The following is a 22,327-nucleotide window of genomic DNA, read 5'->3' on the forward strand; positions in this document are numbered from 1 at the left end:
CTGCATCTGCCATAGACAGAAAAGACAGAATTTAATCTGTTACAAATGTAGGTGAAAGAACAAGCTGTGCTGGTCAAATGTTACACCAAAACTTTTAACTTTAGTTTTGAGAAAGTTTTTGAGCGTTGGCACTGATCATAAGTCTGGTGTCCCTGATGGGTTGGCAAATTAGAATTTAGGAAATAATGTGACATTGTGTGACCCAAGTGTCTTTAAATTAATCATTCGAGAAGGGTCAATTGCTTTGGCTGAATATAATAAGCATAGCAGTGGAAATTAATTCAATGAATGAGTGTAGTTTCGCCAGGAGGTAAAATATTAAGAGCGATAAGGGCCAAAAACAGAGCCCTGGGTGACTCCATATTTCACTATTGTAAGAAACAAAACTGTTTTTTTCAGTTAAGTAAGACATAACATCTCTGGCATGACTCTTATGTCATGCCAGAGAAGCAAATTTATTTTCCAAGAGATGGAATCCAAATTCATAGCAGGAAAATGACTGACTGACTGATGTGGCCTGAAACCTGCTGAGACACAACTCTCTGCTGTTTGAAAAACAATGGTTAGCCTTATTGATGATTATAAGAAAGTGTGGATTTATAAGTACGTTTAGCCATGCATTTTCAAAGCTAGTAGGGATGTCAGTTCTAAATGATGCTTTATCAGTATTCAGCATTGTAACACACTAGATTCATGGTTATTATATTCATGCATCTTTACTGATCTGTTAAATGACAGGTGCTGGAAATAACTGTAATTGTAATAAATATGAAGCTGTGTCACTGCAGTATAGGCGTTACATATCTGTCATTGCAGATTGTGATTAAAGGACCAGTTTACTATTCAGACTGTTACTGGCTAAGGCGTGCTGTGCCAGGAAGCCTATAAATAGAGCCTAGGGAGTGCTGCTGTGTTTGTATGAAAAAAGCTTCCTGGACCTGTCATTGCAGTGGAGATTCCCAGCTGTGGTCTGAGTGAGGAGAGGATGAAGAAAGGAAGGGGGAGGGTTGATGAAAACAGATTAATTATGAAGTGCCACATGCTTTAACAAGGCCCGTCTCTCCACAAGCCATTTTCAGAACATGACATCTGTACTGGTGGTTGAGACTGACCCCTAACTGGATCTCTTACCACTGACTCCAGCTAATGGTAAAAATGTGTTTATATGTAGGTTAGCAACACACAAGGCTCATGATATACCTGATTTTAATTAAGTACTTGCATGTGCGTAATAACTATCCCATGTATCTTCTGTTCCTTGGGGAGCACTGGTTGTGTGTGTTCTTGGAAATTAATACTGTATCAGCAAGATGCAATTAGGCACATGATTAGTGGGGGCAGTGAATCAGGACGTCACCAACACACATAAACAATAACATTGAAATAAAGCTTGAAGATGAAATAAAAGAGCTTCTTGTAGCTGTTATATAAACATTAACATTATAAGCACCATGTTTAGAGAGACTGATAGACATGTACTTTATTAATCCCAAAGAAATGATATAGCCTGTCAATCACATACACATAAATATAGGTAAAAAGATAAATACATAATCACATGATAATTTAATCACTGTATGTTTATATTGCACATACTCTAATCCTCAGAAAAGTATAATAGTTTCAGTAAATAACCTCTTTTCTATGCATATGCATTCACTAAAACCAATACCTAGCACTGCATTTCTAAAGCCTGACCCGTCACTGAGCAACAGTATAATTGCTCCTTAACTGTTATTCAAAGTGCATGACAGTAGTTTAAGGCAGTTTAAACACATTACAGCACTAGAGCCAGAAGTACTACAAGAGTTATTAGGTGCATGAAAAAGCTAATTGCTCAGACTAGTGTGATGTACTTTTACTATTAACATTTTCAGCTAACATTGCTACCTATGCACTGAAAAGCGTTCGTGACCTTAGTGACATCAGCCCCATTTTGTAGCAAGTGGCTGTCAGAGGAATAAAACAGCGTCTGTGTGCCTCTGAGAGCAGCCTGTTCAATTAAGCACCCGCAAAGAGAAATACTGACAATGACTACACGGCAGTTTGCAGCAGGCTTTCTACTAATAAACGTATAATACATCACTAATATCAGAGCCGATATAGTCTGCTGAATGTAATTACAGTAATGACCTTGAGTTATTGACCACTAAGTCAATAGAGTCAGTTTTCTTCTCCTCACAAGGAGGCGATCCAGAATGATTAAATCACCTGTCAGGCAAGTCAAGGTTTTATTAAGACGCTTGTAGAAACACTTGATACGCCCGACTTCCATAAACACTCGCTCAAAGGCTCATGCTGAAAGCACACAATATGTAGTTGAACAAAGCTTCTCAATCTCTCCATAGGCAGAACTTCATCATCTCTTGAACATGACCTTGTCAGTGTGTCCTCTGTGGCAGCGTTTACACCAGACCATCAGTCTTCCTCAGGGCTCCTTTCAGTGTCTGAGGGAATGTGTTTCCTCTAAGCTTCTTGCTCTTTCACCCTGTGAATCTATTCTGCATAGTTTTCTCTGAGACCCAGTCTTTCTTCACAACATACAAACACTGGCTACATATTTATCCCTTTAATGCCCCAGTTCACCCAAATGACTTGCATGCAGCAGCATCTAGCCATACAGATAAGTGTGCTGTGTTTTCCTGGGTTTAGATATGTCCATCCAGAGATCAAACATGTACCTCCAGAAGAATCTATAGCATGGGCACCAGGTTTAGTGTTTCTTTAATGGGAAATAGTTTCAGTGACACAGCCAATTAAGTATAAGATTAATCGGTCCTGATAAGTGAGCCTACACATTTTTAAGTAAATTGCAGTGTCTTTGATAATAACAGACCCAATCCCTTAATTCCTGATCACATGCAGCGGGGATGCACAAACCTGTAATGATTCCTATGACAAGTCTGATTAAAAAGCTGCTAGAATATGTTGTGCTGGTTTGCATATCTTTGATGTTTGTCTCAGGGAGGGGAAGGGGGAGATTTCCAAAAGTACATGAAGTCAAGCTGTCGTATAGACTGGAAATGGTGTGTCAGTACACAGGAATAGCCTTTATCATAAAAGTGGCTGCAGATCCTGGATTGATCATCGAATTTGCACATTTACAGCTTGTTCCCGTTTCTGTTTGGCAGCTGATTGGTCGACTGAATGTCAGTGCAGACAGCCCCAGAAAAGCACGAGAAATGTGAACTGATCCTTAAATCCTGTCCAAACTGTAGGAGTGGTCACGATGTATGCAGGTTAACTGACAAAAAAAAAAAAAACACATCCTCACTGCTACAGCATGAACACACTGTGGGCTGTTTTTCACAGTAATTGACTTACCTTCAAACTTTCTCCACCTTGTCGCTGTTGGGCAGAAGTACAGAGTTCATGAGAGAAAGGTTAGAGAGAGAAAAGGAGTTCATGTAACTTTAGAATCAGTGAAATGAGTGGGAGGGCTTAAGCTTGAAAGAGAGAAATGCTGACAGAATATCATCCCTGCATTTTCATTACGGTCCATGGTGGCCCTAAAACACCAGCTGTCATAGCTGCTATTGTTATTCACAGTGCTACATCTGATATTTCCCTGTGATTGCAGAGACAATCAAACAGATTTGTTATCATCCTGCTGATTACATCTCTTTCTATTAAATCAGCCTGCTGAATAATGAACGGTGTGCAAATCAGTGATGCGGTTCCTTGCCTGGGGGGAGAGGAGGCTGCATAGGTGTTGAGTGGTGACTCAAAATCTGTCAGCTGCTGTCAGACCCTCCAAACCTTCTGAATCGTTTCTATCATGTTTACACACTGGCTTGTATATCTCCTCTTTGCTACTCCGATTTCAAAATCTGATGTTCAAGTATTGGATTTTTTTTTTCCTTTGCTTTTTTCCCCTTTTTGGAAGCTGTGCATTTTTGCACAACATATTTCGCTATCAGCTCTGATTTTGCTCACCATGCAATTCTGCATTAAGGAATGATAGTCAAGAGGTGGCAAACGATGGGAGATGAACTTCAGATCAAATTTGCACCGCGTTTGGATAGAAGTCCACTCATTCATAGGAATGTTAGGAGCATGAATATTTTTATTTTAGGATTACTGAGTGGCCAAGGAGGTCTGGTGAAACCTGCAGTTTGTGTTCTGGTCCTCACCATCCTTCTTTAGTCTGTGCATAATGTCCTTAGTGCTGTGTACATCCGTTCAATCCTCATAAGACGTGTGGATTGGTGCATTGATCCTTGTAATCGATAGTAGAGTTCTATTCATCAAACCCTGCATTGCAGCCACTGCCTCGAGCTGTACAAAGCATTCATGAGTGTGTGTATATGTGAGCGGATGCGATTATCAGTCTGTCTAGGATGTAAATCCAGTTGCAGAGACGAGGGGAATAAATGGTCACTATCAGAGTCCGATAAAGAAACGCACAGGGAGAGAGACTTTTAAAGACTTTATTTTGCACCAGTGGATCAAGCAGAAAATCTGGCTAAGCAAGGAAAGAATAGGCAAGACGAGGAATGTTTTGAAGCCTTTTCATAGCACTGTGAAACTTGTGATTCAACAGAGTATTAAAAAGACCTGCTGACATATGAGGCGGCACAGAAAGAATAGGAACTGGTGGGTTTCCCTGTGAAAAGTAATGGAGAAATAATTTTTTTGCTCTTAGTTCCTTTGGTAATATCAAAGCCTTTTATTAACTGACTGCTTTTTTGTTATTTTAGCATTTTGCATTTATTTGACATCAGAGATAAAGACAGGTAAAGTGAGGCAGATATGCCCCCAGGCAGGAGTCGTTATGTAGTATTTACCTTAACCCTTAGGCTGGGTCAATTAAATATCTGATTTATTACATAACAGTTTATAATTGCTCTCAAGAAAGCAAGACTACCATTGTTGTTAATTGGCATTTCAGTTCATTAGCTAAACATGTTTTCTTTTTTTTTTTTTTTTTTAATTATAGTCCTGGGTTGGTTTGAGTTCACTTGTTTCTGGCTGACTGAAGCAGCCGAAGCGTCTCGCACTGATAAATGTCACCCTGCCTGTTCATGTCGCTGAGGATTCATCATCAGTGTCACAGGATGCACTCACCCATATAGGGACGATGTGTGATCACTGTACCACCATTGTAAACCTTAATGTAACTCAGCTGAGCATGTGGAGACGCTTGTGACCAAGCTCCTTTCAACTCTTTCTCTTTGTTCTACCACCACCAGAATGAGTAATGATTCACACACTGAGTGTTGATATGGGAATATCTCAACAATAATACTTCATATTATTTGGGATACAGTGTATCCTCATAATTTGAGTCATTTTTTCAGTTTGGCTTAGGTAGTACTTTTTCAGAGATGGGTTGCGCGACATCCAAGAGTTGATTCAAACACATAATGTCTATTTGCTTATTGCTATAGCAGCTTTTTGCAAACAATCTGTTTTTAAGAAATATATCCAGGCAGTACAAATGACCATTATACATAAGATAAGCCAATTTTAGCAAACTGCAAAAAGTAAAACAGTATTTACAAAAAGGGTATTTACAGCATTTCCATTTTAACTAGGTCGAAACACTAAGGTTAACCAAGTGTATGTCTTAGATATAAACATGATGATATATTGTCTAATGTTAAATTGTCAGAAACTACATCTATAGTTTTATACATTTCACTGTACAGGATAATTTAAAGATTGTTTAACCACAGCCAATCACGGAATTCCACTGAAGGAATAAGCTGAGGTTGCTATTCTGCTGGTTCAACCAATTACCTGTTAGCTTAGATCAAACCACAGCCTCATTTAATCATGGGGAAAAACAAATGAATTTACAAAGATGTTTTTTGGCTTTCACTTCATGTTGCAGCAGTCTAGTTGGCAGTGGTGGAAAGTATGTCAATACTGTGTGCTGTATACAGTAAACCCTCGAAATCTGTGGGGGTTCCTAGAGCACCCGCGAATTGTGGATGTGGTCAAAAAAAATGCCTATAAATGCCTATTTTTATAGTTTAAAACCTAAATATAGCCCCAAATATGCTGCCAAAACACTTTAATTTCATTTCAAACTCATCTTAATAAAGTAAATTATATTGTTCTTGTTATGATGGGGGAATTATGTTTCCGGTTTTGGACTTTCATTTTGGTTTCCAAGTTTCCAGGTCACCTATGTTAGTCATAGATAGCTTTATGTTCCATTATTTGAATTTGTGTCACCTGTGTTCTATTAGTCTTTTTTGTTTTAGTGTATAAATACGTCCCGATTTCCTTTGTTCCTCGCTGGAGGATTTATGTTCGTTCATGTCGTGCCTGAGTTAGAGAAGGAGAGAGTTTTATTTGTACACCAAGTGGCAGAGTGTCTTCTGGACAATTAGTTTATTTTGTTTCGACGCCGAGTTGCCTTGATGGCTGCTATAGTGCTTGTGTCAGAGAGTGTTCTCCATGGTGCCTGAGCCTGGTGTGTCCAGGAATTAATAAAAAAGACTGTGTCCTGCATTTGGGTCCTGCTTGATCCTTCACCTCACCCCAACCACTACATAGCATGTTCTTAATAATTTAGTGTTAAAATTGCGGAGGATATTTGCCTTTTCCTGGGAAATTGCAGGCGTTGCGCAAACAATTTTTTGTTAGGTTCTAAGGAAAAATCTGTGCTAACTGAGGCCGCAAACTCTGAACCGTGACTTCGCAAGGGTACACTGTTTGAGAAACATGTACTTTACTGGATGTATTTAAATTTCTTGTAACTTTAAGTACATTTTGTGTGCAGTACATTTATGTTACTACAGTACTAACTTTTACTTATGTAGGACGTTGGCTTTTACTGGATTGTTGCTGCTTTTACTGAAATGTTGCGATTCTTTCTTCCACCACTGGTGTCTGTGGCAGATTACAGAAAATGCAATGCTGGGCTTTAGAGCTCAGAAATGACTACGATGGACTCCAGAATCTGCAAATTAGCTTGATTTTGGGCTGTTTTGCAGTTACTGGCAAACATGCAGAAAGAAAACATTTCTATAGCATCTTATTTCTATAGAACAAAAAGTCAGATTTGTGCCTTAACATTTCTATCAAATGTGTGTGCTTGCTGCTTTTTGTAGGCCTTGTGGTAGTATTAGTATTTTAAAAAGAGGACAAATTGTGTTCCCACTGTGGGCAGCTCTGAAATGCTGCAAACTAGGTTTATGCTGATAGTAACATTTCTTTGGTTTTATGTTTGAAATACTTATCTGTTGACTGGTGTCTAGGGTTGCTTGTGATCATATGCAGTGTAAAATGTTTGCTTTCTGCCTGAAATTCTTGGCAATCAATCAGAGTGAGAGCCTGCTGTCATTACCACCTTGTTTCCTCTTTAATATCTTCCCATTTCTGCATCAAGATGAGTTTTGGAAATGAAGAGAGGTGTTTGTAACCATGTCCTTGTATTGGGGAGATGTTGTGTATGTCTTAAAGAGAGAGAAAATGCTAAGGTGAAACTGTACCTATGCAGTAGGTGTTCAAATATATCTGTCTACATGTATATTGAAGCTGCCCATCTTTGACTTGGGTGTGTGTATTTGAAAGCTTGTGTTTTATGGATCTCATATGCGTTTCTAGGTGTGTGTCTGTCTTATTGAGCTCGGTGATGGTACAGAGTGCTGCTGTCTGGGAGGGTGAAACAGGAGGAGGAGGATTGATTGTGAGCTTTAAATAAACTCTCTCTCTTCTCCAGCTGAGTCCACCGGACACATATCTGCCTCATATGTCAATCAAATCACCACCACTGTGTGTGTGTGTGTTAGATCGGTCCAACTGGAACAAGAAGATTGTCGGCCAAAGTAAATTAATGCCCACGTTTCCCCAAAGTTTGTAGCTGGCAAAGGCAACAGAATGAATCATTTGTGCTGACAAATGGCAACAGTGAAAATGCTGCATGTTGCTTTTCCTGTTTGTATGGTAGAACGGTTCACTCTGTCTCTTGATAACGCTCTGCTTGACAAGCTTTGTGAGAGGCAGTGAGAACACACCACTGCCTTTTTACACACAACTGTAAATAGTAAATGACACACAAGTTGCTTCACTCTCAATATGACCACGTAAATAAGTGAATTACAGTACCAGGTATCAACATTAATTGAACGTTCTCAAGTAGCCGCTTCATTTAGCTCTGCATTTCTAAGAGTGGGAGATATTTGAATTGGAAAAACATAACAGCAGTAAATACAGGAATACATTTCTTCGTTATTTTGTTAAATTCTGCAGATCTGAGCTCATCACAGACTTTGTGTGCTTCAATGAGGTTAACTAAAACTAGAGTAAAAAAATATAGTTATACAATGTTATTCTAGCAAATAAAATCTGACTAGCTTTCTTTTGACTGCCTCTGATGCTGTAAAACATGACTGGTGTTTTTACTGGACTGGGAGCTATGTCCCGAATCCTCTGGTATCTGTACAGTAATTGCTTTTAGATGAATTTTTTGAAGCATTTGGATTTTTTTTTCTAACTTTTCTCTGAGCTTTTACTAGTTATCTGTACTATGCCTGACACTTACTAATTATTTTTGTACAGTGAGTCAGCAACAGTCCTCTGCTGATGCCCCAGTATTTAAACATAAATATACTTGACACATGAACCGCAGGGCAGAACCAACTGTAGTGGGGAGGGAGACAGATGTGAAATAAATAAATTTATCAGTTCATCAGGAAAAATGACAAAGATTGAACTGAATCCAGAGATAGGGATGAGAATTGATAAGAATTTAGCGATTCAAATGAACAATTATCATGTATCAATTAGATTCCTTATCAATTCTCATTGGGTTAGGGAATAAATTATAGTACAAATGGGTTTGTTGGCATTAATTCTTTAATGTAAAAAATGGAAAACATTTTGCATTTGATTCAAATGAAATTCAGAATTCCTCTGTAGAAATGAACATTTGCAAAAGAAGCTTGTTGCTTGTTGTAAGTTCCACTTCGAGATTCACAAAAGCGTAACCAATAAGCAGGGTCGTTAAGCAAGCAAAGTAACAGTTCCTAGGAATCGAATAGAGCCCGACCGATATGGGTTTTTTGGGGCCGATACCGATATTATGAAGTAAAAAAAAAAAAATCTGATATCGATATATCGGCCAATATTATTTATGTGTATATTATAGTACAGTACCAGTCAAAAGTTTGGATACACTTGCACAGGCAATGGCATTTCAGTTCATGTGTCCAAACTGACTGGCACTGTATATAGAATATACATGTATATAGAATACAGTACCAGTACAATACAGAATATATATATATATATATATATATAAAACGCATTTTAAACACATTAAAAGAATGTTAATATTGGCAGCATATTCGCCAATATATCTGCAATAGGCTCATATCGGCTGATAAAATCGGCAAAGCGATATATCGGTCAGGCTCTCCTCCCTATCAAACTACTGGGAAGCGGTTCTTGTAGAGAACTTGTTCTCGATTCCAATCCCTCTAGCAGACATGCTGAGACAACAACACAGTCATGGCTATTCCTGATAATTTAACTACAGACAAGGAAGAAAAATAACAGTAAAACTTACAGCGTGCATGCTTGTTTGAAAGCTCCACTACTCATCCCTCTCATCCTGTATGCATACTACATTTGCATGTTATCTGGCTGTCCCATTTTCCATGGCTGAAAAGCTGATATGTTGCATCCAGCATATCTGTTAGTCAGCTGCTGGTCGCTCTGCCTTCACCTCTTCTGACTCTGCAAGTCTGCATTACTTCCCTACAGTCAGCAGATCTACAGCTTGATGTGCCGCTTCTCTCCTTTCCCCAAGCATTTCATTGTTTATAGAAAACCAGGTTTTCTAAATGTATCCAGTTTCTAAACACATCTTTCAGCAAAGACATCTTTTCTCTCTTATCCCTCTGTTGTTTACTAACTTTCTGTTCCTCAAACAGAAATGAGAAAACAAAGCTTTCCTTTAATTCTCGTGTAGTGAGAAACAGCGAATTTTAACAGCAGTTCAGAAATGGCCGCAAAGAGAAACATATCAGGAATTTGTATGCATGAAAGTTTTGGGGAAGAAAAGCAGCAGCTGCCTCATAATGACTCTACCAATTGTTTTGTTAAACTAATTAGACACTCAGCCCTCTCTCTAGTCTTATGTGCACAGTCTTGTTTCTTTAACTGGCAGTCTTTTCCCCCAGTGCTGCAGCAGATGTAACCTTGCAAACACCTAGCCCTAGGTGAGATACTGCTTAGTGACCTGCACCTGTGAGACAATGTAAAAGTAAATTTATGTTATTTTGAATTGACAGTTAATTTCTTTGCCCATCCATTTCCCTGCTAGTTGAAAGCTCCATCCACTATTATGCTGCTTATTGCAGCCAGAGCAGCTGTGATGGCAGGGTGAGCCTCCAGCAATGTTGTCCATCACTCCGTTAGTGTTTTTTTTGGTTTGGTTCACGATGTCATTTGTTCCAGTAACACTTCCACAGGAAGTCAGGTTGCCTGCTTGTGTCACTGTGGTGGTGAAGTGACATATTTAAGGTTTTATGGAGTTGAAGAACTTTTCACCCTGAGACTATAGTGCAGCTACCCTGAGGAACTTGGTTTCTATCCACTTGTATTTAACTGGCAGCTACTTTCTGGAGCTATTGTTTGTGAGGATAACAGGGTAAGCCAAGAACTCTCCACCCTGTGATGTAGCCCTGTTGCTATTCCTGCAGCTGATGCATGTAAGGCCTGAACTGGTCCTTGACTTTTCTGCTGGTGCCCATATTCTGATCAAAATTTTGTGTCTTATATGGTAGTGTTTTCTCTACTAGGGATGGGAATTGATAAGAATTTAGCAAATCCGATTCCTTATCGATTCGTACTGGGCTAGGGAATAAATTTATAGTACAAATGGGTTTGTTTGCATTAATTCTTGGACTAAAATTGGACTAACACTTTGCATTAGATTCGAACAAAATTCAGAATTCCTCTATAGAAATGATTTGCAATAGAAGACGGCTTATAAGTTCTGCTTCACGTGTCAGGAATTTGTATGCATGTAAGCAGAGTATCAAACACGTGCATGCAAATTAATTGCATGCTGTGTGGCTAAATGTTTTGCATATTGGAGGTATTTCCCCGGTTTGTCGTAATGAAAATTCTACACGTGTTGCAAATGGCCCTAGTGTTGTCTTATCTAGTAAAATACAACCAAATGTTCTGAACTAAAATATTGAGCATCGTGCAAATTGGCATCAGCGTAACTGTGAAGCAAGGACAGTGACAATTCCTAATAATTGAACTGCTGGGAACCAGTTTTGGATTCCCATCCCTGTTCTCTACAATCTTATACTTTCAGCTGTTCCTATTACAGGGTCACCACAACAGCACTTCCCATGAGCCAGTATCAGCTCTTTGCCCTACCTGACACAACCCACAGCAACCCAACAGTCTCCCATCCCACTACTAACCAGGCTCAGCTCTGCCTAGCTTTTGAAGGTAAGTATAACCAGGGTAGTATGGCCTGTGGGATCCACACAGATAAAACAGCTGCAAAATAAGCTCTAAGAGTACTGTCAGTCCCACAACAGGCAAGTATGTATCCACATTATTAGAGAAACAGCTAAGTTCTTTACTCTTTGTTCCATGCAGTTTTTATTTTGTGTAAAAATGCAACTCAGGCACTGACGGGTCAGTTGGACGTTCAGATGTGTTATGATGATAGTGGCTAAAGGCCAATTCACACTTTCTGCAGCCGCAAACACCCTGATGATTCAGTTTTGTCACATCTGCCTAAGTTCCCAAAGGTGCACACATGCTCCCTCTTGAGCCACAAAAAGCTTTATACATTTTACAGTAGTACTTTGAGAAAAATGAGTTAACTCCTAAACTAAACTAAGATGTTTTTTTTTTTTTTCTTTGACTGACCTGGCAATAGCCAACTTACATTTTTACAAAAGAAGAATGTGTAGACTAAAGAAAGTAAATGTTTCTACATCTGCTGCTAGACTTACATTTTTGGTTTTTTTTGAAACACTGACAGTACTCTGTTAAATTAGAACTGTTTTTGCATGGAGTGTGTTTGTGTGGCTCCCACAGCTCAGACTGCTCTGGTGGTGGCTGGATATGAAGCTAAGCAAAGCTGGGCCTGTTTAGTGGTTGGATGGGAGACTACCAGGTCCTGTGGGCTGTGTAGGGAAAGGGCATAAGAGCTGTGAGGAAACCATGTGAAGGGGGTATGGGAAGATCTGTAGTGATGATTGGGAAATGGGGCCTAATGAAAAGAGGAGAGTTCAAAATGTTTCTTCTTTTTTAATCTGAAGATGTCACAGTGGTGTGCAGGGGTTAGTACTATCACCCAACAGCAAGTAGGCTCTGGGTTCAGACCTGGTCCTTCCTTTGGCTGTGTTTTTTCTCTAGCAGTATGGACTGATAATTGTCATTTGTTCTTTTCTTCTCTGTTTCAGAAGGGTTCCTTTTGGAGCTTCTTGTGGATTTGATAGAGGTCTGGTTGGATTAGGAGGCTCCAAGTGCTTCTTTGATGTGTTGGTGCTCCTTCTTAACCTCTCAGGCACATTTTCACCCTGGTGGTGTAGGGTCCTCATAATTCCCAGTTAGTCTGCAATGGGTGGTGAAGCTCAGAGTAAATAAGGGTCTGTGGCTTCCTCCTCTTCTATTTTAATTTTGACCCAGGTGTTGACCACATCTCTGAACCAGTGGCTGGTGTCTGTAAAACTGTATTTCACACCGGAAGTTATCAGAAACCTGCGCTGCCGGGCTGAGAACATGCCTACAATGAGAGGGAAGGAGCACAATCAGATCAAGGAACCTGCGACTAACCCAACCAGTCCTTTGTCAAAACCACAAGTAGAGCCAGTAAAAGCCCCTATAAAACAGAGAAGAAAAGAAAAGGCAATATTGTCAGTATACATACATACATGGCTGGAATATCTCAGAAAACGTAAGCAGATCTTGAACAAACACATCAATGTGCATTTCAAATCCAGCAACACTACTTCATACCTCACATACAGACATCTTTCTGTTATTCCTTAATTTGTTGTCCATCTAGCCATTTTATCTGGAAAAGCAGCAGAACAGACAAGACAAAACAAGTGGTACTTGAATGTTCCAGATTAAGTGATGATAAAATGCTGAATAATCTCATCAGTTTGACATGTATTCTTACCAGCAGCTAGGTGAGAAGGCCTGGGAAAACAAGAAAAATAAAGCTTTAAGTCATTGTTTTCCTATAGTGTTCAAGTATTGACCTTATCACTTTCTGAAACTAGAACTACATGTCCATTTGTGTAGTTCAGCAAAAAGAAACAGATAAGACATTTTGTGTTAAATAGTGTTTGGACGCTCTTTAGCTCCATTAAATAGAAATCTTGGTGCTGCTGCAAACAGTATTTTAGACAATTTTGTTCTTCCAATTTTGTAGTTTGGGGAAAGACCTTCCCTGTTTTAACACGACATTGGCCCTGATTGCAAAGCCAGCTTTATAAAGATGTGGTTTTCTGTGTCTTGGTGTGACCAAACAACTATTCAGCACAGAGCTTTGGCCTCAACAGTATCCAACACCTCTGGGGTAAATTGGAGTGATGGCTGAGCCAGGCCTTTCATCCAGCATCAGTGATGGACTGCAATAATATTCTTGTGGCTGAATGAGAGCAAATCCCAGCAGTCAGGTTCCAAAATCTGCTGGAAAGCCTAAAAGTAGAAAAGCAGAAACTACTATAGCACTGGATTAATGCAATGCAAATAATAACATATGGATGAAATGTTTCAGGGTTCATATTCTATTGATTATCTAGTGTTGTTTTTTCTTTAAAATACCTTAGCAATGAGAAACTTCCGTTTTCTGCAGTGGTTGACTGTCTTTTCACTTCTGGCAGGTATCTGGCTCAAGCCCAGCCGGACATCCAGGATGAGGGAGAAGAGGGCTGACTTTGTGGCAGGATGCCTGGGAGGAAGAGTCATCGCAGCTGGTGGTCTAGGTCTGTACCTTCTCTCTTTCCCCTCTTTCTGTGTGTGTCCATTTTGGTCTGGTAAATATGGCACTGTGGTTTGACCCAAGAAGAGAGGTTGGAACAGGACAACATCTCGTCTTACTGAATGACTTCCACTGACACAGCTCCTTTCAACTGTTAATCAGCTCCACATATCTAACAATGGCAGTAAAAAAGTCAATTATATAATGCAATGTTCTGTAAAAGCATAACACTTTTATATTAATGTTTTACTGCCTTCTGTGGACCCACCACCCGCAGGAGGACCCATAAGGGGCCGGTGCTCAGTGGATTGGGCAATGGTTGAGGGCGGGGACCTCGCAGACCCGATCCCTGGATGCTGAAACTGGCTCTAGGGACATGGAATGTCACCTCACTGGGGGGGAAGGAGCCTGAGCTTGTGCGCGAGGTCGAGTGGTACCGACTAGAGATACTCGGGCTCGCCTCCATGCACAGCCTGGGCTCTGGAACCCAGCTACTTGAGAGGGGCTGGACTCTCTTCTACTCTGGAATTGCTCGTGGTGAGAGGCGGCGAGCTGTTGTGGGTTTGCTCCCCAGCTCAGCCGCACGTATTGGCGTTTTCCCCCCGGAATGAAAGGGTCGTTTCCCTGTGCCTTCGGGTTTGGGACGCCTATGGGCCAAACAACAGTGCAGAATACCCGGTCTTTTTGGAGTTTCTTGGGGGGTGCTGAAAGGTGCTCCTACTGGGGACTCCATAATTCTGTTGCCGGACTTCAATGCTCATGTGGGCAGCGACAGTGAAATGTGGAGGGGCGTGATTGGGAGGAACGGCCTCCCCGATATGAACCTGAGTGGTGTTCTGTTGCTGGAGTTCTGTGCTAGTCACAGTTTGTCCATAACAAACACCATGTTCAAGCATAAGGGTGTCCATCAGTGCACATGGCACCAGGACACCCTAGGCCGGAGGTCGATGATCGACTTTGTAGTCTTGGACACTCGGGTGAAGAGAGGGGCAGAGCTGTCAACTGATCACCACCTGGTGGTGGTGAGTTGGATCTGCTGGCGGGACAGACTTGGCTGGCCCAAACGTACTGTGAAGGTCTGTTGGGAATGTTTGGCTGAACCCTCTGTCAGTGGGGTCTTTAACTCCCACCTCCGAGAGTGCTTCAACCACATCCTGGGGGAGGCTGGGGACATTCCGAATGGACCATGTTTTCCACCTCCATTGTCCAATGCGGCAGCTTGGAGCTGCGGCCGTAAGGTCTCGGTTGCCTGTCATGGCGGCAATCCCCGAAGCCGGTGGTGGACACCAGAGGTAAGGGATGCCGTCAAGCTGAAGAAGGAGTCCTACCGAGCCTGGTTGGCTTGTGGAAGTGGGGAGTGGGGAGCTGCTGACCTCGACTGGGGATATTGTCGGACGGTGGAAGGAATACTTCGAGGATCTCCTTAACCCCGCCAACACGTCTTCCCATAAGGGAAGCAGGGGCTGGGGATTCAGAGGCTCATCTATCCATCACCCAAGCCGAAGTCATTGAGGTATTTCGGTAGCTCCTCGGTAGCAAAGCACCAGGGGTGGATGAGATCCGCCCCGAGTACCTCAAGTCTCTGGATGTTGTTGGGCTGTCATGGCTGACATACCTGTGCATCATCGCGTGGCATTCGGGGACAGTACCCCTGGATTGGCAGACATGGTGGTTCCTCTTTTTAAGAAAGGGGACTGGAGGGTATGTTCCAACTACAGAGGGATTACACTCCTCAGCCTCCACGGGAAGGTCTATGCCAGGGTGCTGGAGAGGAGGATCCGGCCGGTGGTTGAACCTCAGATCCAGGAGGAACAATGTGGTTTCCGTCCCGGTCGTGGAACACTGGGCCAGCTCTATACCCGCTCGAGGGCTCATGGGAGTTTGCCCGACCAGTTCACACGTGCTTTGTGGACTTGGAGAAGGCATTCGACCAAGTCCTGCACGACATCCTGTGGGAGGTGCTCCAGGAGTATGGAGTCCGGGGCCCTTTGTTGAGGGCTATCCGGTCTCTGTACAAATGGAGCAGGAGCTTGGTTCGCATTGCCAGCAGTAAGTCAGACCTGTTACCGGTGCACGTTGGACTCCGGCAGGGCTGCCCTTTCTCACCGGTTCTGTTCATTATTTTTATGGACAGAAATTCTAGGTGCAGCCAGCGGCCGGAGGGAGTCCAGTTCAGGGACCACAGGATCTCATCTCTGCTTTTTGCAGATGATGTTGTCCTGTTGGCTCCATTGAGCCAGGATCTCCAGCGTGTGCTGGGTCGGTTTGCAACCGAGTGTGAAGCGGCTGGGATGAGAATCAGCACCTCCAAGTCCGAGGCCATGGTATTCAACCAGAAAAAGGTGGCTTTCCATCTCCAGGCCAGGGGAGAGATCCTGCCTCAGGTGGAGGAGTTCAAGTACCTTGGGGTGTTGTTCACAAGTGAGGGAAGGACGGAGCGTGACATTGACAGACGGATCGGGGCATCGGCAGTAGTAATGCGGTCGGTGTACCAGTCCGTTGTGGTGAAGAAGGAGCTTAGCCGAAAGACGAAGCTCTCGATTTACTGGTAAATCTACGTTCCTACTCTCACCTATGGTCATGAGCTTTGGGTCATGACCGAAAGGACAAGATCTCAGATACAAGCGGCTGAACTGAGCTCCCTTAGAGATAGGGTGAGGAGCTCAGAGTAGAGCTGCTGCTCCTCCACATCGAGAGGAGTCAGGAGGTGGCTCAGGCATCTGTTTCAGATGCCTCCTGGGGAGGAAGTGTCCAGGGAAAAGGAAGTCTGGGTATCCCTGCTTAGGCTACTGCCCCCGCGACCCAGTCCTGGATAAGCGGAAGAAGATGGATGGATGGATGTTTTACTGTCAAGTCCATGGTGCATCTGTGTAATCTGTTCTGTTCTCAGTTTTGAATTTAGCTAAAGTACAATACAACAATGTGCCTGATACTTTCTGACTATGGTGTGTTTTGAAGAAATTAAAGCTCCATAATTTCAAGGCTCCCTCCTCTACTATGGCAGTCTGACAAAAGGACTGTACGGTGGCCGACAAGGGCAAACACGCTGCAAAAGAGAAACGCTGCAAAAGAGAGAACACAACGGAAGTGCGCCAGGCCGATAGGGGGACCCCGAACTGAGGGGTGCTATGAACAAAGAACTTTTACAGAGGCGAGAGAGACACATGTAGTGACATAAGTCACGTCTCATTTTGGAGGCTGCGTAATGACACAGTTTATAGTGTTGAATTGCAACAGAATGAGCGACCTCTGATGATTGTTCTCATGTGCTAATATGTGCTAACAATGTTCTGTTACATTTGTTTACTTGATCAAAATGTCATACAACGTGGGGGGTGTTTTCCATTTGAGAGGGAGGGTGAGAGAGAGCTGTTCGGTGAGGGGAATTAGCGTTACTGATGGGCGATACCACAAAATTTGGTATTGATCCGATACCAAGTAACTACAGGGTCAGTATCGACGATACCGATACCTTTTGCACCTTAAAGGAAAATCATTATTGCACAGTGTTGATTAATATCTTTATTGCAATGGCAACATGAATAATGCTCATGAACATAAATACTTGTTTAAATGCTAATAATAAAATGATAAATAAATAGCATTTCCCTTCGTAGTGGGTGAAAAATAGCACCACACAATGCTTCTTTTTCTATCTCTCTCCATGCTGCCGTGCCTCTCAGCACTGAGACGGAGGAGGTCCCTCCACGCTGCAGAGTGGAGAGAGTAATACTTCCTTCTGCAGTGCATGACTGGCTCTGGAAAGCTCTGACATCTGATTGGCTGCCATAATCATGTGATACGGAAGACCATTTAAAATACGCTTGGGCTGGTTTTCACACATCCAAAACTCTCAGAAGTGAAAACTAATTGCACGTTTTTTATTAGGAGTGGTATCGAGCGATACTTAAAGTATCGACTCCAAAGTATGGAAGTATCGATTCCAGAGAGTCGATATTCCCATCCCTAGTTAGCGTGGCTACGGCTGAAACAGTAGCCTGTTGCCTGTTACCTGTTACCTGTTCTGACTAAAAACTTAATAAAGCAAAGTGACAAAAGAACGTCTGCTGGCTGTGAATTTAGCGGGCATTACAGTACGTTTTACATTTATTATTTTTTAAACACTTGGCCGTCATGTTTTACAGTATTATAAAAGTACAGTGTTGTAAAAGATGACGGCCAAGTGTTAAGTAACAAATCGAAAACGCACCTTCAGATCTCCCACCGCCACCCCCCCACACCCCCCCACGTTGTATGACATTTTGATCAAGTAAACAAATGTAACAGAACATTGTTAGCACATATTAGCACATGAGAACAATCATCAGAGGTCGCTCATTCAACTCTTTTGCAATTTAACACTATAACCTGCGTCATTACGCAGCCTCCAAAATGAGACGTGAGTTATGTCACTACATGTGTCTCTCTCGCCTCTGTAAAAGTTCTTTGTTCATTGCACCCCTCAGTTCGGGGTCCCTCTATCGGCCTGGCGCACTTCCGTTGTGTTCTCTCTTTTGCAGCATTTCTCTTTTGCAGCACGTTTCTCTTTTGCAGCGTTTCTCTTTTGCAGCGCGTTTGCCCTTGTCGGCCACCGTAGGACTGGTCAATATCTAAATAGCAGAAGTTTTACAAACACATTTTAATCCCAAGTATTGTTGAAACAACAAAAACACTGTTAGTAGCCTTACTAGCTTGTTTGCTTGTAGCGCAACATGGTATTCAGCGAATGAATAAATACATCTAATTATTGTAAATTGAAAATATTACCCAACACTTGCTGATGGATAGCTAGACCCATTTTTAAACAAGTATTCTTCATCTATGCTGACCAGAAATGCAGAATCCAATGCTAACAGCAAATCCCATACTATAACTCAGATTCATCACTTACACACACACACACATGCTTACACACACACACGACCAAATTAATTTTCCATTAACTTTCTATTTTCTCCTTGACTGAGCTGCATTTGTTAGCTCATACAGTGTGAAAAGCGACTCAGCAATGCTACAAATTAATCAGGGGTCAGCCTTTTTTAATCCTAGATGACATGCTTAATAAGCAGATATTGACTCTCTTCACTGTGTACCTGCATGCACCACCAAGATTATACACATGCATAATCTATAAACACATACAATCTGACAATAACACTGAAGTCCTACTAAAATCTATTGACATACTCTAAAGCTGTTTATTCTGCAGGAATATCTGTATACATGTGCACACACAGAAAATGCTGAGTGATAATGATTTTACTATTACATCTGACTCAAAGTTGATGCATGTAGTATTTTAAAATTTGTAAATCATCACAGTATCCATTTCAAGATATTCTAGAAAAATACAAGACCATGTCTGTCTGAGAATAACTGCAGCTTTTACAAGCACCTACACTCTTGATTTACTTTTAAGTCATACTCATGATGCTAACGCCATTTATTACAGTTTATATCCACCAATATACACATTCAGTGTCAAAAAGAAAACATCTGAGCAAAGAAGCAGCCTCTAGGTCAGGCCTGATTCAGTCCCTATCAATTATCTCAGAAATTGTCTTCTTCTAAACAAAGTACATGAAGTTGCATTGCCAGTGTTGTTACACACTATTAGTTATTTGAAACTTAATTCTTCAGATTTTGTAAGACACTTCCATGTATGTCTAATACACTGAAGCAGTTTTTTTTTCCTCTGTCCACAGCTCAAAGTTATAAAAATACAACCTGGCATCTGTTAAGACAGTGAAAAACACCAATCGTGTCCTGCTGTGAGAGACAGACATTCAGAAGGCAACAGAGAGAAAGTAAAGGCAGGATTGAATGAGATACAAGAATGAAACCCATGTGTGTGTGTGTGTGTGTTGCTTATATGACAAGGACAGCATGAGGCAGGCTGAGAGAAAAAGACAGAAGTGTTATATTTTTCTCTGTATAAGTGTCAGCTGTGAGTCTGGCTCGCCATCTAATCCATGGGGATATTTTGGGCTTGTGAGTCATAGCTGGTTTATGGCACATTTCCACCCCTCTGCCATTTGACTTGAAAAATAAAAGAGGAAAACACCCACAAAGACCACAGAGCATATGTAATGTAGTTATACTGTGTGCACATATATAAATGTACACAGTAAGCAAATAAGTAATTGTGTGAGTGCATTTGTCTGTTAGTGACACTAATGTTAGCCTCTTCACTATGTCCGCCCACACACCCTGTATCTGTCCATCTTTTCCTCCTTGCTTTTGTTTCTGCGTCCCCACCCTCTTTACTTCATGACGAATGCTTACAACTTGATATCTGCATGTAAATTGTAATTAGATGCAACTCTTCAGTAAAGACTGACATCAGATGCAATTATTTGCTCAGTCATATCAATCCATTATCAGATTATTTGCCAGAAATGTAGATGCACACACATACAAATGCATGCAAAGAAAAAACAAGCATAGCTTGGACCACTTCTGAATGCTCTGTTGCACACACTCTCCGAATGCCCATTTTACGTAACATTCACCCATTTATACCTCCGCATCTGTTACTTTCAACCTTTTTAACTTCACTGTGATATCAACTTCTCTAACACCCTGATGTACCATTTTAAGCTTATCACACTGGATCATGTTAAAGGAACTTTACACTGCAAGCCAGAAAAACACAACAGACATTAAATACACCAACAAGCAGGTAAATACCTATATTTTTACATTTTCATAGGTCTCGTGCTAATATGTGACTCATTCTGCCATTCTGTGTTAATGAAAGTGATATTACCATGTTTATTATGCCAAGGCCTATTTTTAACAGAGACGCAAAATTTTCTGTGGACAACACCATGAGTATCCAGATATATTCAACATGTTTACAACTCCTCTCAGCCACACTGGAATATTTAGTCAAACAGATGATTGTCTCAATCACTCAGTGGTCAAACTCAATAAGCAATAGGCATGAGTTGAGCAGAGCTCTGCTCAAGCCTGTGTTAAGAAATCAACCTCCTTGTTGCAGCAGTCATTCAGCACCAAAGGGTCCTGTAGCAGTACAGCTTCAGCTGCAGCTCATCTGTGACCATCTAGAGGTCAACCTCTGACTAAAGGTCAACAACCAGCAGTCAGCTGGGACTGAGCAGTGGCTGACCAGTTCTGAAGCCTACTAACAGACAGCATGGTTGTGTGGAGGAGAACCAGGGTTAATGAGCGGTAGTCATCAGTCATTTTACCCTTAACCAGAGTGCTGGTAGCAGGTGTACAGCAACCTCTTGTAATGCTGTAGTGAATTGTGGTAATATTGAGCAACATCAAGGACAACATCTATATTTTATTCCACACAAGCATTTAGGTATGAAGTGAAAGTGGGGAGGTCAGGGATAAGTGCTGCACAATCAGGCTGCTGTGTGCTGCCTGTTAAAATATGATTCAAGCTGAAAGGAGGTCATATAAGACACTATTTACAGCACAGATCAAACATTACAACAAGCTCCTCTGCAGGTTGGTTGGGATTTTTGTTTGACCTGAAGCACTGTGCTATTGTCTCGCTGTCTGAAAACAGAAGCAACAGGAGGTCAGAGAGAGGTGAACAGTGAACACAGTAAACACTTCACAGCTTCAGAAACGGTTTCACAGAGATCGGAGATGGAAACAGTTACAGATGAATCTGAGTGGAACTGCAAATGCAAATGCAAAAAATGTAATACGAGCCAAGCCCTATGAATTGAGCAAAAAATATTGTCTGGCACATTTTGTATGTTGAAGCAGTTGTGACTATACTGAGAAATCCTCCAGCAGGTTTTTGGGGATATTCTGTTGGTCATCTAAGGAGAGGGACACAAATTATGATTGTAGGGCTAATTATAATTATGACAAAGCAGCACAATACATCTGACCAAGTTGGACCAATTACCTGTAGCGTTTAAAGACCTTAATTATTTGTCAACTTTGATCAAATTGCTCCTTGTTGATTTCATTAAGATGACTGAAATTATTAATTATGTTAACTTGTTATGTTAACCCTTTGAATCATGGCAGTAATTTGTATCTGTTCACACAGCATTTCAAAAACCCCATTTCCATCCACCCCAGCATCCACCTTGTAGTGTTGGAGCATAGATGGTTTACTGAATGGGTCTGCCAGGCACAGGCCCACCTTACCTCTTGGCAGAGCCTCAACTATATGCCATAAAAAATACAAAAAATTACCATCAAGAGACATTGTATTGTCAAAGAAATGGACACAAAATGGTCACAAAAAAATACAAACCAATCACAGACTACAATGGAGTCCAAGATTACTACAAAGAAAATAAAAAACTAACTCAAGGAGACGCAAAATTGAGGATGCTCACACCCTGGACAGATCACCAGTTTATCACATCCACACCAACATGCATTTTTGAGGAACCAATAAAGCTA

At 41.5% G+C, this 22,327-nt stretch overlaps 1 protein-coding gene across 1 annotated transcript in view; it reads left to right on the top strand.

Moving 5' to 3' along the window:
* The window catches only part of klhdc8b (kelch domain containing 8B), an 89,530-nt gene that overhangs the window by 63,804 nt on the left and 3,399 nt on the right, over positions 1 to 22,327 (top strand). The window contains exon 4 of the mRNA XM_026333621.1: positions 13,827 to 13,928. Within this exon, the coding sequence (XP_026189406.1) occupies positions 13,827 to 13,928 (102 nt within the window). The remainder of the gene's footprint in view (positions 1 to 13,826; positions 13,929 to 22,327) is intronic.

Source organism: Mastacembelus armatus, chromosome 7, assembly GCF_900324485.2.
Source record: "Mastacembelus armatus chromosome 7, fMasArm1.2, whole genome shotgun sequence".
NCBI lineage: Eukaryota > Metazoa > Chordata > Actinopteri > Synbranchiformes > Mastacembelidae > Mastacembelus > Mastacembelus armatus.